The sequence below is a fragment of the Schistocerca nitens genome, chromosome 4, assembly GCF_023898315.1.
Source record: "Schistocerca nitens isolate TAMUIC-IGC-003100 chromosome 4, iqSchNite1.1, whole genome shotgun sequence".
Lineage (NCBI taxonomy): Eukaryota > Metazoa > Arthropoda > Insecta > Orthoptera > Acrididae > Schistocerca > Schistocerca nitens.
The window spans coordinates 603,055,789-603,076,325 of record NC_064617.1 but is presented as its reverse complement, the minus strand read 5'-3'; the positions used below and the strand labels follow the sequence as shown (position 1 = coordinate 603,076,325).

General features: G+C 41.0%; 2 protein-coding genes across 2 annotated transcripts in view; one reads left to right on the top strand and one right to left on the bottom strand.

Moving 5' to 3' along the window:
- The first annotated feature begins 481 nt into the window (after positions 1-481).
- LOC126252463 (craniofacial development protein 2-like) lies at positions 482-1,114 on the top strand. Its single transcript, XM_049953359.1, has one exon. The coding sequence runs from the start codon at positions 482-484 to the stop codon at positions 1,112-1,114; it is 633 nt and encodes a 210-aa protein (XP_049809316.1).
- A 6,218-nt stretch (positions 1,115-7,332) lies between these two features.
- LOC126251347 (histone deacetylase HDAC1) overlaps positions 7,333-20,537 on the bottom strand; it is a 181,403-nt gene continuing 168,198 nt past the window's right edge. Inside the window, exon 10 of the mRNA XM_049951717.1 lies at positions 7,333-7,517. Within this exon, the coding sequence (XP_049807674.1) occupies positions 7,348-7,517 (170 nt within the window). The 3' untranslated portion in view covers positions 7,333-7,347. The remainder of the gene's footprint in view (positions 7,518-20,537) is intronic.

Sequence of the window (20,537 nt, the reverse complement as noted above, 5' to 3'; positions counted from 1 at the left end):
GGTCTGTCCATCTCTTTCTAGGCCACCCAATTGGTCTTCCTCCTGGTATGTCCATCTCCAAATACTGGCGTGGAGTTCAAGTCAGGTGCATTCGTTTCACATGATCGAACCACTTCAGTCTCAAAGCACTCATCCTCTCCTCTGTAGTCAATGTCACCTGCAGGTCTCTCCTGCCTGTCTCCTATCCTATCCTATCCTATCCTAAACCTCTCCTTTTTCCTTACCATTACCAAACCCATGCCAGGGATATGGCGAAGTCCTTAACGGCAGCTACGGCGGAGAACATCATCTTTGGTACAGCGCAGCTGGAAGAGGAGGCACCCTTTCCCCCCTAAGAGCAAATGAGGAGTGGAACCACTGCCTTGTGGTGAAGAGGGATCTTCAAAGGCTGAGGGAGTAAACCCTGAAAGAAAATCCTCAGATGCATTAAGCTTAGCAAGCCAGCAGATGAGAAAAAGTTGTTATTGCTTGCAATCAAAGAATGAGCCTTGGATTAAAAATAGCTAATGTAGACAGCACTTCTCGTTCGCCTGGAACGAATGGCATCTCTTCACAGCCTGAAGAAAAACCAAGGAATGCAAGAAGATACACTAAACAAGAACAGGAAACTAGAACCCAACAAAGAGACAAAAACAAGTTGAGAGTGGGAACATTAAATGTAATAACCTTGACAGGAAATACTGAAGAGATTGTAGACATGATGGAGAGGACAAAGATTCATAACCTTGGATTGAGTGAGACCAAGTGGAAAGGAAAAAAACTCTTAAAATTGCTGAGAGGTGAGTACAAATTATTCTGGCAGGATCACAATAAAGAGGCAAAAAATGAAGTGGGATTTGTGTTTCACAAAGACATTGACCCAGTTACAGATGTGAGCTTCGTAAGTGAAAGGATAATTAGGGCAAGAGTGAACTTGGGAAAGACTAGTTTTACTATACTCCAAGTGTACGCACCGCAGCAAGGGTGCAGTGAGGAAGAAAAAACAAAATTCCTTGAAGAATTGGAAGACCAAGTAAGAGAAGATAACATTATGATAATTGGGGATCTGAATGCTCAGATCGGCACGGATAGAAATGGATATGAGGGGGTGACAGGCCCTTTTGGATACGGATGATGAAATGTTGGGGGTGAAGAAATTCTAAATCTGTGAATAAGGAATCATCTTTTAGTGAAGAATACATTCTTCAAGAAACAAGATGGCCATAAGATTACTAGATTTGTTTGGGATGGCAAATCTAAGACAGTTATAGACTATATATTAACAGACAAATTAATTGGAGGAAAAGTAAGGGACACTGAAGTCATACTAAGTGAGCACTTGGATAGCAACCACAGGTTACTAGTAGCTGATCTAAATTATAAGATGAAAAGCTTGAATGCTATACAAAGAATGCCAAAAATTAAGGAGTGGAAGTTGAAAGAAGAAGAAAAGAAGAAAATAAGAAAAGTTTCCAAAATCTAGTGGCACAAAAGTTGCCATAAACTGAAAGTAGTGTAGAGGAAGAGTGGAACCTATTTAAAACATCTATAGTTAACAGTACTGTTCAGATAGGCGACAAAACAAAGGGTAAAGTGAAAGACAAAGAAGTTTATAAACTATATTGATGCAGGAATAGACATGTAGGTGTCTGCCTCTGAGGTGGAGAGAATGTCGCCTTCCTACATCAATTGAGAGTTAAATGCAGAGCCAAGGAATAACTATAATGACATGACAGTGCAAGAAAGAACACTCAACAAAGGCAAGATAGCAATCGACCCATGCATATAACATGCATCCGATGCAGGCAGCCAAATTCAGGTAGCACACAACATAATGGGAGCCACTGTGGAATGTCGAAATGTGAAAATTATCACACCAAAGCAGAGCATTTAAAGTAAATAACATCTCGGTACAGGACTGAATAGAGGCCAAGCGAAGAAAAAGGAAAGGTTATATAGCGACGACACATTTGACACTGATGTGCAGAGGAAGGTATGCTAAAATACTAGCGACCCATGCCTGGCACAGTGACCCCTAGTAGTTACAGCAACCATGGCATTTCCGAAGAAATAAAAACAGATGATACTATCATAATGGCATTTAAGAGGAACCAAATGCAGGAGGAGAGGAGGTAAATGGTAGAACATTTTGCTGGCAAATATGGGGTATCTGCGCTCTGGACAACAAATTAGATCAAGATACAGTTGAGAACACTCATGTAGAACATAGCTCGGAGCTTAACGAGGTGTAACAGTTGAAACACACAAAAGCCCCAGTTAACAAAAAGAGAGATTCGTATTCAATGGGAAATTCAAATGTGAATCGCCCTTAATGTTAGATGATAAGATCACTCTTCATTCAGATGTAGACAAAGAGTGGTGCAATGCATTAATGCCTATGTGACTTATTGCTTCACAATAGCCTGCTTAAGAAGTTCCAGTGTTTACCAGTGGTGAGAGTGCAAATGCAAATTCCCCTGGTAAATAAGATTTCAATCGTGGAGCCATTATTGAAGATTTGTTGCACAAAGAAGATCCTACCCAACTATAAATAATATCATTCCTACTGTATGTGCACAAGCAGGCAGTGTTGATTCCAAAATCTTGATAGAAGTGATTTGAAAATCTATGTAGTGGTGCGAAAGTACTGAACTTGATTTTGAGGCTTCCATCTTAAGTTACATATAGAAATTTTGTGATGTCTTTTGTAAAAATTTAAGACCAGAATTTGGGTACCTCAGAAATTCATTATACTGAAAAACTCAGTGGAGAACAAGGGATAAGTGATTAATTTTATTGGCTTAAGGTTAATAAAGAACAAGATTGAGTCAAGATAAGCAGTCTTCTGGCTGACGAACAGAAACAAATTAGTGCAAGATAGAAGAATTCACACTATGGATATATTGTCCTATGAAATAGTGACGTATTTCTGACTCACTCAGAGTAGTCAAGACCTTTGACGCAGGCTGAAGCAACAAGTTCATTGTAGAAAAGTATCCAGTACCCAAAGCACAAAAAGATGCTGTTCAGGAGGAAATAAATAGGATGGTAGAATGGGGAATCATTATGCATGCTTAGAACAAGGATATCAACCCTTCATTTGTTGTTCCAAAATGAATGTCAGTGTGTGTGTGTGTGTGTGTGTGTGTGTCTGGTTCTTGACGCACAAAAGCTTAATGAGATTGTGGACACAGAAAGTGACAGACTGGTTTCAATTGATTAACTTTTACAAAGGTTTTACAGAGCCAAAGTCTTGATGTCACTCGTGGGTACTGGAACCTACTGCTAGCTCCAAGTCACAAAATTATACAGCATTCCTACTTGGAGGTTTGTTACCAGTTCTGCATAGTGCCTTTTGGATTGAATACATCTGTACAAGCTTTTGTGAGGGTAATGCTATGCTTTTCAGATCGACATGTAGAAGTGAGCATCGATTTAGTGCAGGAAAGTTACTATGGCCATTATGGAGAGGGCAAAATGTATTGCAAAACTGCAAATGACAGCAGCATTTGAATACATGTGGAGGTAAGTACACAAGTGGGTCATAGCAGGTGTCTAATGCCAAACTGTGAGAGCAGAAACAGTATCTACTCAGGTTTTAAAACAGAGTATGCAAATGGAAAAACCTAGATAGCTAATAACAGTGGATCAGCTTTGGGCCAGTCCTTGTATCTAGAGACAGGTGTTGCTACATTTTGGTTGTGTTCAATGTTTTCTCAAAATATGCAAGATTTTACCCCATCCACAGAACAACTGTCAAAGTTCTGTTAGATAAGTTGGAAAAAGACTACTTTTTTTCAAATTGGGAAATCTCAAGCACTACTTTTGGATAATGGTCCACAGTTCATAGTTGAGAAATTTGAGGGTATGTTAGAGAGAAACAGCATTACGTATACTAAGATTTCCTCGTACTTGCCAGAAGATAATCCTAGTGAATGTGTTATGAAGGAACTGAACACGTTGTGCTGAACTTTCTGTCATTGAAGAAATTCTACTTGGGCCAATTTTATATAAACAATGTAGGAAAAGAGAGATTGCTACTTACCATAAAGAAGACACATCAAGATGCAGACAGGCACAATTAAAAGACACTTAAATAAAATTTTTGGCCACAGACTTCATCGGTAAAAGAGAGACACACACGTCTGCCAACTCCAGCATCTTGGGCTGGAATGGCATCAGCCCAAGATGCTGGAGTTGGTGGTCGTGTGTGCATGAGGTGTGGTTGCTTGTGTGTGTGAATGGTGTGTGTCTTCTTTTAATGATGAAGGCTGTGGCCGAAATCTTTATGCACGTGTCTTTTAATTGTGCATGTCTAGAACTTGACGTGTCTTCTTTATGGTAAGTAGCAATCTGTCTTTTCCTACACTGTTGATATTCCTACCTGCAGTTTCCAATTTTATATTGTCATTCCAAGATATAATCAATACACTCTCGCATGAGACTACAGGAATTGCCCCACAGGAGTTGACGTTTGGTACAAAACAAATTAATCTTATTGTATAGGAAGTGGATTTCCCCTCTAGACAAGTCTGTTGCGGGAAGAGAGCAAGAAAATAGCTAAAGAAAGAATAGATGTGAACATCAATAGATGGAAGAAATGACATGATGAAAGACCAATGTCTACCACATTCAAGCCAGTAGACTTGGCACTGGTAAAAACAGAGGAAAGATCGAAGAAGATTTCTCAGGAAATTAAAAAGTATATACTCGTTTATCACTGGCCACTTTAAGTGGAAAGTTCTCATCTGAATGCATACCAATTTGTGCAACCTAAATGAAAGAGATCTTTTGGAATAAGGAATGTAGTGGACTTGAAGAGATGAATTATTCAGAACAGCATAGGTGGATCTTTGGTTTTGGGATGTTCACAGTTCGACAACTATCCACACTCAAGCTGGATAGGACAAGTCTTCATTTCCTTGTTCTCTTCTCTTACCATTTCTAAAATAGTTTTTAAAGTACTTTTTGTTATATGTGAAATATTTGTTTTCAAAATAATGTTCTGGGAACAATTTTTGGGTAATGTGATGAATTGTTAAGGTAAAAGGAAAGAAGAGATCTTGAAGGAGGTTGCCAGATAGAATGAACTGGACGGAAAATGTAAGAATGAACTGGGCGGAAAATGTAAGTATTAAACTAGTGAGACCTGCACAGACCTAAGAATAACAGTGGATGTAAAAGGTAGGCATTTGAATGAACATTCTCTTAAGTGCACTGGTTAAGGATTGCAATAAAAGTCTCAGTTAATAAGAGTAAGAAGGAAGAGGTTGAGGTGAATGAGGAATTGCACTCTTTGTAATAAAATATTTCATACCTATAGTGATGTCTGACTAAATGAAAAATCCACTGCAGTTGTAAATCTCTGTTTATTGCATCGCTAGTTCTGAAAGCTTATATCTCCACCATCAGATGCCACCAAGTAACATTATTAGTTCATGGATGTGGGCAGACCAATTAATCATGAAAGATTAAACACACGCCTGAAGACATATTGTAGCATTGGTAGAGGAGTTCCTTGGTGGCTGTCAAAGCATGCACCCCACCGATCATACCCTTGTTTCCATTTGTTGTACAGGTGTGCGTGTGATCTTTTACAATTGACTGGCCCACTTGCCACATGCCCATAAATTAATAAAATTACTTGGTGGCACCTGATGATGGAAACGTAATCTTCCAAAACTGGTCATGCAATAAAAAGATACAGTATTTACTGCAGTGGATTTTAAATCAATAAACGTGATACTCAGTTATAAATGTTCTTAAAATATAGTTACGTTATTCTTGTTGAGGAATCTTGTCAATGATAAATAAAGGTAACTGCTCATAGTGACAGGCTAAACTGCCGCAAATGCTAGTATATGAGAAACTTGTATTCTTTCAATGGTTTGAAATTAAATGGACTGAGCAGCCACGAGTCTCAATGTGGAACAAAAAGCACCAAAATGCTTTAAATTAAGTACTGATTAATGTGAAATTCGTATAATAGAAGTGCGGTAGTTTTCAAAAAGGAAGCTGAAACAAAATTTTGAAGCCTCGGTGAATAAAGCTTTACATTTGTATTATTTGCATAAAATACTGGTAAAACAATGGCAATGCTTTCAATGTTTTCACAGAATGCCAGTTCTAGTTTTTGTAGCCTTAATCTGCAGTTGCATAATAAAAAGCAAGTGTCAAGTAAAGTAAGGAGCTGTCAAATAAAAAGTGACGAGGTTTGCAGTGGTGACCAGCTGTAGCGGGCAGAAACAAATCCCTCCACCCACCAAATTATTCTTTTCTCAGCAGGTCTTACCCCGCAGGAAGAGGAAGTGCTGGACAGCCCAGAGCCCTCTAATCCATGCATCATCAGTAGCAACAGTACAAGTTTTATGAGTGTGTTCTATGTGTGGAAGGAGGTTAAAAGTCCTAATGCCTATGAAGGGAGGAAAATAAAGTCGCTGTGTTAAAATTTTGTGTGTTTCTAGTGTATGCACTCTTATTTGTTCTTTTTTTTTTAATTTTTCTTATGCATATAATTTGTGCTTGCTATTTGTGTTGTGAATGAATAGAAATAGGATAAGTGTTGTCTGATACGACAAAAAGGTCCTAAATAAGTGATAAACAATTTTTAGAACAAGTGGAATAACAATCTGTCTATTACAGTGGAGAAAGACGTCACGGATAATCTTGTAATGACAATCAACAATCGTATGATAAATGCTACCTGTATTCATACATGTGTAAATAAAAATGTACCACCATTAATGGTTTAAAGAATTTCTTTGAGAGTAAGGAAGTGTGGTCATTCTAAAGACTTAAGTTCGCTTAGAAAGTGTTTCTGGTTTATTGATTTTCAAAACTATATTAATTTTAAAACCAATGGAGATGGTGTGGGACATAGCAGGGAAATCTTATTTCCCTGTCCGTGCTCAGTTCTGAATCTATTATTATGTAATCCCTTAAGGGGAGTTTCCACGGGCCTATGCGGGCAATGTTAAATTAGCCTACTTCATGTACCATTATCTCTGGAACCAATGATTATAACACTGTACAATTCTTATAGCTGTCTTATCCATGTTATTTATGTCTGCTGAACTAGAACTAAGAGATGAGGTACAAAGGAGAGATATATATGTATTTTCAATTATGCTATTTTTTATTAGAAATAATTGTACACATAATGCCCTAGATGGCCTTTTATTCAAGTTATTGCCATGGTTGTGCTTCAGTAGGTACAATATATTTTAATGAAATAGGTGCCAAAGTTTCATATAGCTATCACAAGTAGGTTTTCATATAAAGGAACATAAAGCATGAGAATGTCATTTTGAGAAAATCGTATTTAAAGTATAAAATGATAAAAATTGACTTGTAATTTTAAATTAAGTCTCAAAAACACACAGCAGCATAGTCAACATCACCATCTTTGCCAGCTTCCTTCTCCAAAAGCTTCTTTCTTGTGATTGATCTTGCTTCTTTGGTGGTGAACTGAGCTGCACGCTGTGCCTTGGCAAGTCTTATCTTCTCCAATAACTTCAAGCCCTTTACAGTATGGTAGCCTGGAGTGATGGTAAGATGTTTTAGAACTCTTATTCTTCCCATATTTCCATCATTAAATGTTAATATAGCATCATCAACTCCCCATTTTAGTGTATTGAGCCCTACAAAAACATTTTTTTGGCACTCATGTCCAGATAATGTTATTGAATGATTCATTAGGATTCTGTGTTCGCCCATGTAGACACTTTCGGAGGTGGTCTGGGTGAGCTAGGTCCCTATAAATTGGTTTTATTGCTTCCATAACAGCTTCAGGAATAGAGTTCTTGTGTTCAAAACACACTCCTGAAACTTCAGCCTTCCAGAATTTACACCACGATTCTGGTCCAGGTGGGCAGAGTGCATGTGTCGGTTTTCTGTCCGTTGAAAGTTTGCGGAAGTATGTGGCCCAGACTTCTTTTCTAATACTTTCTAAATCATTTCCGTTATTTCTGATGGCCATTCCATAATACTTCTGGAGCTGATCTATTGTTTTATAAGTCAGACGACCTCTAAGTGGCTTGCCATTAGATAGTGTGGTGGTGTGAAGAGATGGTTTGATTTTCTGAGACGTGTGCCCATCCTCTTTTGCACATGCCCAACACATTCCAATTTCTTTATCACAATATTTTCATATTGATCTGCTTCAACAACACACTTATACGCCTTAGAATCACCATCCCCAAGGAACTGGGTGTATCGTACACCCCTTTCCTGCAGTGATCTGCTAAACATTTTCATTGCGGCATCAGCTTCCATTCCTCCACTAGTTCCTTCATAATTTTTCTGGCAGTTTTCATGTTCATTTTTTCCATTTTTGTCACAGGAGCTATAGCAGTGTTTCGTAAGTGCCTCAAAATCAATTATTTTGCCTGTGTCTACACTTGTGATTCTGGCAACTGAGTTTTTTTATGTGTGACCACGCTTTTGCCATGTCCCATCAAACGCAACTCGTATATCAATGTTCGCCTCTTTCACTTAAACAGCTTCATTTGTTGCAGCCTTCACTGACAGGGAAGCAACAGATTCAACTGCTTCTATAACTAAGGTACACCTCTGAATTTTTGTAGGTGGTGGTGGTAGATTCACAACCGAACAGAAACACTGAGCTGCACTAAGACCTTTTCCAATAGCTCTCATGGCATAAAATGTCTTACATTTACCTCATAAAGATTATTCTTGCATTCACACAAAACATAGCCCAGACCAGAAGTACTACTTTCTAAACTATCCTGCAGTAATCCTAGTTTCTCGAATTGTTTATGTAATTTAGTTTTACTTGCATTGGGTGAGGTCACACCTCCCTTGTTTTCTGGTGGCACATCAAGGTTATTTGATTTTACACTGCTTTTGGGTTCCAACTCTTGAACAACACACTGTTTTACACTTCTAGTGTGTTGGTTTCCACCAAACTTACGTTTCTTGAATAGACTAGCACTTCTAGGCATGTTTCTATTACGTCAAACTGCAGCAGATTACGTCGAAAGTCACTGTTCCATTCAAAACAAACAAACAAACAACTGCCAAGTGACTGCGAAATAGCAGTATGACTAACATCGAGCGCCACACGTTTTCTATCAGAGATGAAAATCACAGCCTTCTATAAAATGTAGTTTCCGAGATATTCACATATAAAACAGATGCACGTCCGAAATTTGGTGATCTTGCAGATATGCATGTAAGACTTCAAAATTAAAAATAAAATACTTCTAAACGTCACACACATAATTTATGCACTATTTTGTGCAGGAAAGAGTACATAATATTCTAGGGCATGTTTTGTAAAATGTGAAAATTTTCGAATTTTTGACTGCAAACTCCCCTTAAAGTTGAGAGAAGCAAGACTTATTGCATAATATGTTGTAAAAAATCCAGCTGGAATTTTGCAATTTATTTATGCAGTCTGCATATGAATCAAACATTTGGTTTGAGTGTTATGGAATTTTTAATCAAGCAGACCGATACACTCCTCAGTAACAGCAGAATGGACTTGTCCCTGAAAGGGAAAAGGGGGGGGGGGGGGACATGAAATAGCCCGTCAGTAAAAGATACTATCTGGATGAGAAAAATATATACTACAATTCTCTCAAAAAGTTACTCTGAATAAGGATACACTTTACTCATCACTGGTGTTAATAAATGTATTTTAACTACGGATAATATGAGAAGTGATGCATCTGACATCACAGGAACAGAAAAGTTTACCAACAGGACTAGCGCCCTCTCAGCTCCATGTCACTGGAGGCTGTTCAACCTCATTGGTGCACAAAGTTTACCTGATATTGCTAAGTAAAACCATGTACTACTGTGTAGGAAGTGACTGACTAGTGCCGAAAAGTTTTATTTGGAATTATTACAGTAACTACAGAGTTAGATGTGGTTAGCTCAGATGAACATAGCTTATGTTGGCCCATTGTGTTACACTGTGTCATGTCTCTTAACTCTTACTGGTAATTAGGCTATGCTTACTATCTTGTTGTGTGTATTCTGTATTGTGCTTGATAATTTAAAATGTCCTTATGTTCATGGCTGAACAGGGAGATATAATAGTAGAGAAGAATCTTGTTGTGAATTATACCAAACAGTATCCTAAATATCTAGCATTTTGTCTATGAGGTAACACGTGGCAACATATTTTGTATGGGCAATACTGAGTGTGTGGGAGTAATGCCCATCTATTGAGTTATCTCGCACTGCAGCAGCTAGTTCCCAGAGTATACAGTAGGGAAGATGTTTACTCTGAATTGGTGGCTCCTGTGAAGGCTCCTCGAATTCTTGCATGATGCGCATATATCTTTGATGTTGAATATGATACTTCTGTACAGCACCTTAATTAGAGGACCCAAAGTCTCAGCAATACAGTCCTGTTTTGCGAGACATGCTGGATACTTATTTTCTGGCCATCCAACCTCTTTCCTGGTCTATCACTTCATTCACAGTGTATGCATGTGCCACCAGCAGGAACACAACATCAGAACTTACATAGCAAATGAGCTGCGGGTAGGTTTTGCAGGCTGCAGCATCATTGGTGTGTGTTGACTTACAGTACCAAACAAGTGGATTTGCTGTTGATTTGTTTTAGACTGTGACTGAGGGTGCCTGTAGCTTAAATTGCTCCCAATGGGGAGAGTTCTTTTTTTCACACATTTTGTGTGCTTTTCGCCTAAACTGCAGAAACTGATGTGGTATTAAGAGACAGGTGATTAAGTTGCACGTGGGATAGAGTGTAAGAAAAAATTCATGTAGAACATGCTGTTCGCTCACTACACAGCTCTAAAGGCAATAAAAAACACTATCTGAAGTAGTATTTTGACACCAACTAAGAATTTGGTTTTCAGTAGCTCTGCCGACAAAGAATAAATGTCAAAATAATGACAGAAATTCAAGACTGGGGATCAAGTACATGCTTAAGACTTTTCACGCACATTACAGATCATATTCATAATTGGTATGATGGGGCACATGTTGTTCATACAAGTTCATATAAGGAACGTTCAAACAAAACTATATACAGAGTGTTCAAATGATAAAGTACAAAACGCCAGAAGAACCAAGCTGGTTGAAATTTGCATATGTTGCTTTGGGTAACATAGTGAGACTCTAAGGATGTAAATGTAGTATCATCATTCACCCCTGAAAAATTCAAAGCTCTGCCAACAGCAGCCAACATGATGCTCAATGACTTTTTTCACGTCCAACGTCTCACGGTCTGATACTCATTGAATTCCTCGAGCATGAGAAAACCAGTAACTGTAATGTGTGCTGTGAGAGATTCCGTAGCCTACACAAGCCCATCAAGACCAAACAGCCTGGACTGCTCATGATGCATGTCCATACTTCTCCAAGGTCACACAAAGTGTAATGGTCACACAAAGTGTAATGGTCAAGTTCAAATGGAAGCAGCTTGAGCACCTGCCCTACAATTTGACATGTCGCCCTATGACTTTCATGTGTTTGGTCCACTAAAAATCATCTCAAACGTAAGTGCTTCAAATCTGGCAATGAACTGCAGGACACAGCGGAGGAATGGCTCCTGTCACAGCCACAGGAATTGGGGGAATAGGACATCTTTTGGCTCCATAAACAGTGGGACAGTGGTGCTCAGGCCTCTGGTGATTACTTTTGCATAAATACTTCAATTATACCCATAATGTTGTTCTGTACTACTACTTTTGAAAACCTCTCATGTAAGATTACATGTTAGTACACAACTAGCATCCATCTGATTAATTCAATCGAAGAACTTATCTGGGATACAGGAATTGTCAAGGAATGACAGTTTTCTTTATTTTAAAATTATTTGTACTGTCTGTCATATAATAAGATTTCCCTGGGGAAATGTTTTACTGCTGTCTTACTACTTCTTTCATTCAGAGTACCTGATAAGATACAGGAAGGAGTCAGGAACATTTTTTCCATGTTATTATTGTCTTTTTGAATATTCAGAAACTGAAATGAACTAATAACATGTGTCTAAAAACAAAGATGATGTTACTTACCATACGAAAGCGCTGGCTGGTCGATAGACACACAAACAAACACAATCATACACACAAAATTCTAGCTTTCGCAACCAACTGTTGCTTCATCAGGAAAGAGGGAAAGACGAAAGGATGTGGGTTTTAAGGGAGAGGGTAAGGAGTCATTCCAATCCCGGGAGTGGAAAGACTTACCTTAGGGGGAAAAAAGGACAGGTATACACTCGCAGACACACCCATATCCAACCACACATACACAGACACAAGCAGACATTTGTAAAGGCAAAGAGATTCGGCAGAGATGTCAGTCGAGGCAGAAGTACAGAGGCAAAGATGTTGTTGAAAGACAGGTGAGGTATGAGCGGTGGCAACTTGGAATTAGCGGAGGTTGAGGCCTGGCGGATAACGAGAAGAGAGGATATACTGAAGGGCAAATTCCCATCTCCAGAGTTCTAACAGGCTGGTGTTAGTGGGAAGTATCCAGATAACCCGGATGGTGTAACACTGTGCCAAGATGTGCTGGCCGTGCACCAAGGCATGTTTAGCCACAGGGTGATCCTCATTACCAACAAACACTGTCTGCCTGAGTCCATTCATGCGAATGGACAGTTTGTTGCTGGTCAGTCCCACATAGAATGCATCACAGTGTAGGCAGGTCAGTTGGTAAATCATGTGGGTGCTTTCACACGTGGCTCTGCTTTTGATCGTGTACACCTTCCGGTTTACAGGACTGGAGTAGGTGGTGGTGGGAGGGTGCATGGGACAGGTTTTACACCGGGGGCGGTTACAAGGGTAGGGAGCCAGAGGGTAGGGAAGGTGGTTTGGGGATTTCATAGGGATGAACTAAGAGGTTACGAAGGTTAGGTGGACGGCGGAAAGACACTCTCGGTGGAGTGGGGAGGATTTCATGAAGGATGGATCTCATTTCAGGGCAGGATTTGGGGAAGTCCTATCCCTGCTGGAGAGCCACATTCAGAGTCTGGTCCAGTCCCGGAAAGTATCCTGTCACAAGTGGGGCACTTTTGTGGTTCTTCTGTGGGAGGTTCTGGGTTTGAGGGGATGAGGAAGTGGCTCTGGTTATTTGATTCTGTACCAGGTCGGGAGGGTAGTTGCGGGATGCGAAAGCTGTTTTCAGGTTGTTTGTGTAATGGTTCAGGGATTCCGGACTGGAGCAGATTCGTTTGCCATGAAGACCTAGGCTGTAGGGAAGGGACCGTTTGATGTGGAATGGGTGGCAGCTGTCATAATGGGGGTACTGTTGCTTGTTGGTGGGTTTGATGTGGACGGACGTGTGAAGCTGGCCATTGGACAGATGGAGGTCAACGTCAAGGAAAGTGGCATGGGATTTGGAGTAGGACCAGGTGAATCTGATGGAACCAAAGGAGTTGAGGTTGGAGAGGAAATTCTGGAGTTCTTCTTCACTGTGAGTCCAGATCATGAAGATGTCATCAATAAATCTGTACCAAACTTTGGGTTGGCAGGCCTGGGTAACCAAGAAGGCTTCCTCTAAGCGACCCATGAATAGGTTGGCGTACGAGGGGGCCATCCTGGTACCCATGGCTGTTCCCTTTAATTGTTGGTATGTCTGGCCTTCAAAAGTGAAGAAGTTCTGGGTCAGGATGAAGCTGGCTAAGGTAATGAGGAAAGAGGTTTTAGGTAGGGTGGCAGGTGATCGGCGTGAAAGGAAGTGCTCCATCGCAACGAGGCCCTGAACGTGCGGAATATTTGTGTATAAGGAAGTGGCATCAATGGTTACAAGGATGGTTTCCGTGGGTAACAGAATGGGTAAGGATTCCAGGCGTTCGAGAAAGTGGTTGGTGTCTTTGATGAAGGATGGGAGACTGCATGTAATGGGTTGAAGGTGTTGATCTACGTATGCAGAGATACATTCTGTGGGGGCTTGGTAACCAGCTACAATGGGGCGGCCGGGATAATTGGGTTTGTGAATTTTAGGAAGAAGGTAGAAGGTAGGGGTGCGGGGTGTCGGTGGGGTCAGGAGGTTGATGGAGTCAGGTGAAAGGTTTTGTAGGGGGCCTAAGGTTCTGAGGATTCCTTGAAGCTCCACCTGGACATCAGGAATGTGATTACCTTGGCAAACTTTGTATGTGGTGTTGTCTGAAAGCTGACGCAGTCCCTCAGCCACATACAGGTACTCCCGACGATCAAGTACCACGGTCGTGGAACCCTTGTCCGCCGGAAGAATGACGATGGATCGGTCAGCCTTCAGATCACAAATAGCTTGGGCTTTAGCAGTGGTGATGTTGGGAGTATGAGTAAGGTTTTTTAAGTAGGATTGAGAAGCAAGGCTGGAAGTCAGAAATTCAGCGGGACCCACCTCCTCTTCCTCAAAATCACCCTCTCCAAACCTTCCAGGAATTTCTGACTTCCAGCCTTGCTTCTCAATCCTACTTAAAAAACCTTACTCATACTCCCAACATCACCACTGCTGAAGCCCAAGCTATTCGTGATCTGAAGGCTGACCGATCCATCGTCATTCTTCCGGCGGACAAGGGTTCCACGACCGTTGTACTTGATCGTCGGGAGTACCTGTATGTGGCTGAGGGACTGCGTCAGCTATCAGACAACACCACATACAAAGTTTGCCAAGGTAATCACATTCCTGATGTCCAGGTGGAGCTTCAAGGAATCCTCAGAACCTTAGGCCCCCTACAAAACCTTTCACCTGACTCCATCAACCTCCTGACCCCACCGACACCCCGCACCCCTACCTTCTACCTTCTTCCTAAAATTCACAAACCCAATTATCCCGGCCGCCCCATTGTAGCTGGTTACCAAGCCCCCACAGAATGTATCTCTGCATACGTAGATCAACACCTTCAACCCATTACATGCAGTCTCCCATCCTTCATCAAAGACACCAACCACTTTCTCGAACGCCTGGAATCCTTACCCATTCTGTTACCCACGGAAACCATCCTTGTAACCATTGATGCCACTTCCTTATACACAAATATTCCGCACGTTCAGGGCCTCGCTGCTATGGAGCATTTCCTTTCACGCCGATCACCTGCCACCCTACCTAAAACCTCTTTCCTCATTACCTTAGCCAGCTTCATCCTGACCCAGAACTTCTTCACTTTTGAAGGCCAGACATACCAACAATTAAAGGGAACAGCCATGGGTACCAGGATGGCCCCCTCGTACGCCAACCTATTCATGGGTCGCTTAGAGGAAGCCTTCTTGGTTACCCAGGCCTGCCAACCCAAAGTCTGGTACAGATTTATTGATGACGTCTTCATGATCTGGACTCACAGTGAAGAAGAACTCCAGAATTTCCTCTCCAACCTCAACTCCTTTGGTTCCATCAGATTCACCTGGTCCTACTCCAAATCCCATGCCACTTTCCTTGACGTTGACCTCCATCTGTCCAATGGCCAGCTTCACACGTCCGTCCACATCAAACCCACCAACAAGCAACAGTACCCCCATTATGACAGCTGCCACCCATTCCACATCAAACGGTCCCTTCCCTACAGCCTAGGTCTTCATGGCAAACGAATCTGCTCCAGTCCGGAATCCCTGAACCATTACACAAACAACCTGAAAACAGCTTTCGCATCCCGCAACTACCCTCCCGACCTGGTACAGAATCAAATAACCAGAGCCACTTCCTCATCCCCTCAAACCCAGAACCTCCCACAGAAGAACCACAAAAGTGCCCCACTTGTAACAGGATACTTTCTGGGACTGGATCAGACTCTGAATGTGGCTCTCCAGCAGGGATAGGACTTCCCCAAATCCTGCCCTGACATGAGATCCATCCTTCATGAAATCCTCCCCACTCCACCGAGAGTGTCTTTCCGCCGTCCACCTAACCTTTGTAACCTCTTAGTTCTTCCCTATGAAATCCCCAAACCACCTTCCCTACCCTCTGGCTCCTACCCTTGTAACCGCCCCCGATGTAAAACCTGTCCCATGCACCCTCCCACCACCACCTACTCCAGTCCTGTACCCCGGAAGGTGTACACGATCAAAGGCAGAGCCACGTGCGAAAGCACCCACGTGATTTACCAACTGACCTGCCTACACTGTGAAGCTTTCTATGTGGGAATGACCAGCAACCAACTGTCCATTCGCATGAATGGACACAGGCAGACAGTGTTTGTTGGTAATGAGGATCACCCTGTGGCTAAACATGCCTTGGTGCACGGCCAGCACATCTTGGCACAGTGTTACACCGTCCGGGTTATCTGGATACTTCCCACTAACGCCAACCTGTTAGAACTCTGGAGATGGGAACTTGCCCTTCAGTATATCCTCTCTTCTCGTTATCCGACAGGCCTCAACCTCTGCTAATTTCAAGTTGCCGCCGCTCATACCTCACCTGTCTTTCAACAACATCTTTGCCTCTGTACTTCTGCCTCAACTGACATCTCTGCCGAATCTCTTTGCCTTTACAAATGTCTGCTTGTGTCTGTGTATGTGTGGTTGGATATGGTTGTGTGTGCGAGTGTATACCTGTCCTTTTTTCCCCCTAAGGTAAGTCTTTCTGCTCCCGGGATTGGAATGACTCCTTACCCTCTCCCTTAAAACCCACATCCTTTCGTCTTTCCCTCTCTTTCCCTCCTTCCTGATGAAGCAACAGTTGGTTGCGAAAGCTAGAATTTTGTGTGTATGATTGTGTGTGTTTGTGTGTCTATCGACCCGCCAGCGCTTTCTTATGGTAAGTCACATCATCTTTGTTTTTAGATATATTTTTCCAGCGTGGAATGTTTCCCTCTATTATATTAATATCATGTTTCGTCAGACAACCACTGCACTGCGAGGACGCTGATTGTTTCAATAGATCTCTTACAAGCCAAATGTGGTAGATTCTCACGTACACCTTTTCTGTGCAATAAATTTCTCTAGTACAGCCCAGATTAATATGAAACAAGATGTTGGGGAATTAAAATAAGCAAATTTTTTTTAACTCTCTTATTTCTTTAATCCTTAAGGTAGACAGTTATTCTGACTAAAGTAACTGGAAGGAGTCCTTTTGTTATTTATAACTATGATGATTAAATGATTATGGCGTCCTCTTGGGTATATTCCGGAGGTAAAATAGTCCCCCATTCGGATCTCCGGGTGGGGACTACTCAGGAGGACATCGTTATCAGGAGAAACAAAACCGGCGTTCTACGAACCGGAGCGTGGAATGTCAGCTCCCTTAATCTGACAGGTAGGTCAGAAAACTTAAAAAGGGAAATGGATAGGTTAAAGTTAGATATAGGGGGAACTAGTGAAGTTCGATGGCAGGAGGAACAAGACTTCTAGTCAGGTGACTACAGGGTTATAAATACAAAATCAAATAGGGATAATGCAGGAGCAGGTTTAATAATGAATAAAAAAATAGGAGCACAGGTTAGCTACTACGAACAGCATAGTGAATGCATTATTGTAGCCAAGATAGACTTGAAGCCCACACCTACCACAGTAATACAAGTTTATATGCCAACTAGCTCAGCAGACGACGAAGACATTGAAGAAATGTATGATGAGATAAAAGAAATTATTCAGGTAGTGAAGGGAGACGAAAATTTAACAGTCATGGGGGACTGGAATTCGATAGTAGGAAAAGGGAGAGAAGGAAAAATAGTAGGTGAATATGGAATGGGGTTAAGGAATGAAGAGGAAGCCACCTGGTAGAATTTTGCACAGAGCATAACTTAATCACAGCTGGTTTAAGAATCATGAAAGAAGGTTGTATACATGGAAGAGGCCTGGAGACACTGGAAGGTTTCAGACAGATTATATAATGGCAAGACCAATATTTAGGAACATTTCCACGGGCAGATGTGGATTCTGCCCACAATCTATTGGTTATGAACTGTAGATTAAAACTGAAGAAACTGCAAAAAGGTGGGAATTTAAGGAGATGGGAACTGAATAAACTGAAAGAACCAGAGGATGTAGGGAGTTCCAGAGAGAACATTAGAGATCGATTGACAAGAACAGGGGAAAGAAATACAGTAGAAGAAGACTGGGTAGATTTGAGGGATAAAATAGTGAAGGCAGCAGAGGATCAAGTAGGTAAAAAGATGAGAGCTAGTAGAAATCTTTGGGCAACAGAATAGATACTTAATTTAATTGATGAAAGGAGAAAATTTAAAATACAGCAAACAAAGCAGGCACAAAGGAATACAAACATCTCAAAAATGAGATTGATAGGAAGTGCAAAATGGCTAAGCAGGGATGGCTGGAGGGCAAATGTAAGGATTTAGAGGCATGTAAGATGGATACTGCCTACAGGAAAATTAAAGAGACCTCTGGAGAAAAGAGAACCACTTGTTTGAATGTCAAGAGCTCAGATGGAAAACCAATTCTAAGCAAAGAAGGGAAAGCAGGAAGGTGGAAGGAGTATATAGAGTGTCTATACAAGGGTGATGTACTTGAGGACAATATTATGGAACTGGAAGAGCACGTATGTGAAGATGAAATGGGAGATATGATATTGCGTGAAGAATTTGACAGAGCACTGAAAGACCTAAGTCGAAACAAGGCCCCAGGAGTAGACAACATTCCATTAGAACTACTGACAGCCTTGGGAGAACCAGGCCTAACAAAACTCTATCATCTGGTGAGCAAGATGTATGAGAAAGGCAAAATACCCTCAGACTTCAAGAAGAATATAATAATTCCAATCCCAATGAAAGCAGGTGTTGACAGATGTGAAAATTACCAAACTATCAGTTTAATAAGCCACGGCTGCAAAATACTAACATGAATTCTTTACAGACGAATGGAAAAACTGGTAGAAACCGACCTCGGGGAAGATCAGTTTGGATTCTGTAGAAATGTTGGAACACGTGAGGCATTATTGACCCTACAACTTATCTTAGAAAATAGGTTAAGGAAAGGCAAACCTATGCTTCTAGCATCTGTAGACTTAGAGAAAGCTTTTGACAATGTTGACTGGAATACTCTATTTCTAATTCTGAAGGTGGCAGGGGTCAAATACAGGGAGTGAAAGACTACTTACAATTTGTACAGAAACCAGATGGCAGTTATAAGAGTCAAGGGACATGAAAGAGAAGCAGTGGTTGGGTAGGGAGTGAGACAGGGTTGTAGCCTACCCATAATGCTATTCAAACTAGACATTGTGGAAGCAGTACAGGAAACAAAAGAAAAATTTGGAGTAGGAATTAAAATCATTGGAGAAGAAATAAAAACTTTGAGTTTTGCTGATAATATTACAATTCTGTCAAGAGACAGCAAAGGACCTGGAAGAACAGCTGAACGGAATGGACAATGTCTTGAAAGGAGGCTATAATATGAACATCAACAAAAGCAAAACGAGTATAATGGAATGTAGTCTAACTAAATCAGGTGATGCTGAGGGAATTACATTAGGAAATGGGACACTTAAAGTGGTAGATGAGCAAAATAACTATGATGGTTGAAGTGAAGCAGGGAGGATATAAAATGTAGACTGGCAATGGCAAGAAAAAGTACTTCTGAAGTAGAGAAATTTGTTAACATCGAGTATAGATTTAAGTGTCAGGAAGTCTTTTCTCAAAGAATATTTATGGAGTGTAGCCATGTATGGATGTGAAACATGGACGATAAATAGTTTAGACAAGATGAGTATAGAAGCTTTCAAAACGTGGTGCTACAGAAGAATGTTGAAGATTAGATGGGATCATGAAACTAATGAGGAGGTACTGAACAGAACTGGGGAGAAGAGGAATTTGTGGCACAACTTGTCTAGAAGAAGGGATCGGTTGGTAGGGCATGTTCTGAGGCCTCAAGGGATCACCACTTTAGTATTGGAGTGCAGCATGGAAGGTAAAAATCGTAGAGGGAGACAAAGAGATGAATACACTAGGATGTAGGTAGCCATAGTTGCTTTGAAATGAAGAAGCTTGCACAGGATAAAGTAGCATGGAGAGCTGCATCAAACGAGTCTCTGGACTAAAGACCACAAAAACAATAGCACCACCACTATGATTCTTGTAGTTTAAGTAGCATCTCCTCCAAAACACATGCAATTTCATATTTTAACTTGGTTCTGTGAATATAGCATGTTTTACATGTTTCTGTCCTGTGGTGAACAAAAGAACAGATACATGTTCCCTCCATTGTATGGCATGATGGAAACGTTAAGAAGGCTTCAACAGAAATAAAGAAAATTATAACACTGCCAAGTTCAAACAATGTTGCATGAGAAAGTTTTGGTACAGTTTAAACAGACCCAGAGGATACAGAACATAAACACCTTATTTAGGCTGATGGTGCCGTAACATCACTTATGTGAAACTACAGACCCATGTCCTTATCTTTGGTTATCTGCAAAATTTCTGAACATATTTTATAATAAATTTCCTTGAGACAGAAAAGCTTCTTTCCACAAATAAGAACAGATTTCGAAAGCATCATTTGTGCAAAGCTCAGCTTGCATTTATCCTACACGATTTCCTGTGAACCACATATTAAGAGCAAAAGGCAGATCCCATACTCCTAGATTTCTGGAAAGCGTTTGACATGTGCCCCATTATAGATTGTTATGGAAGACATGAGCATACAGACTAGGTTTCCAGATATAGGAAGGTGTCACCATTTGAG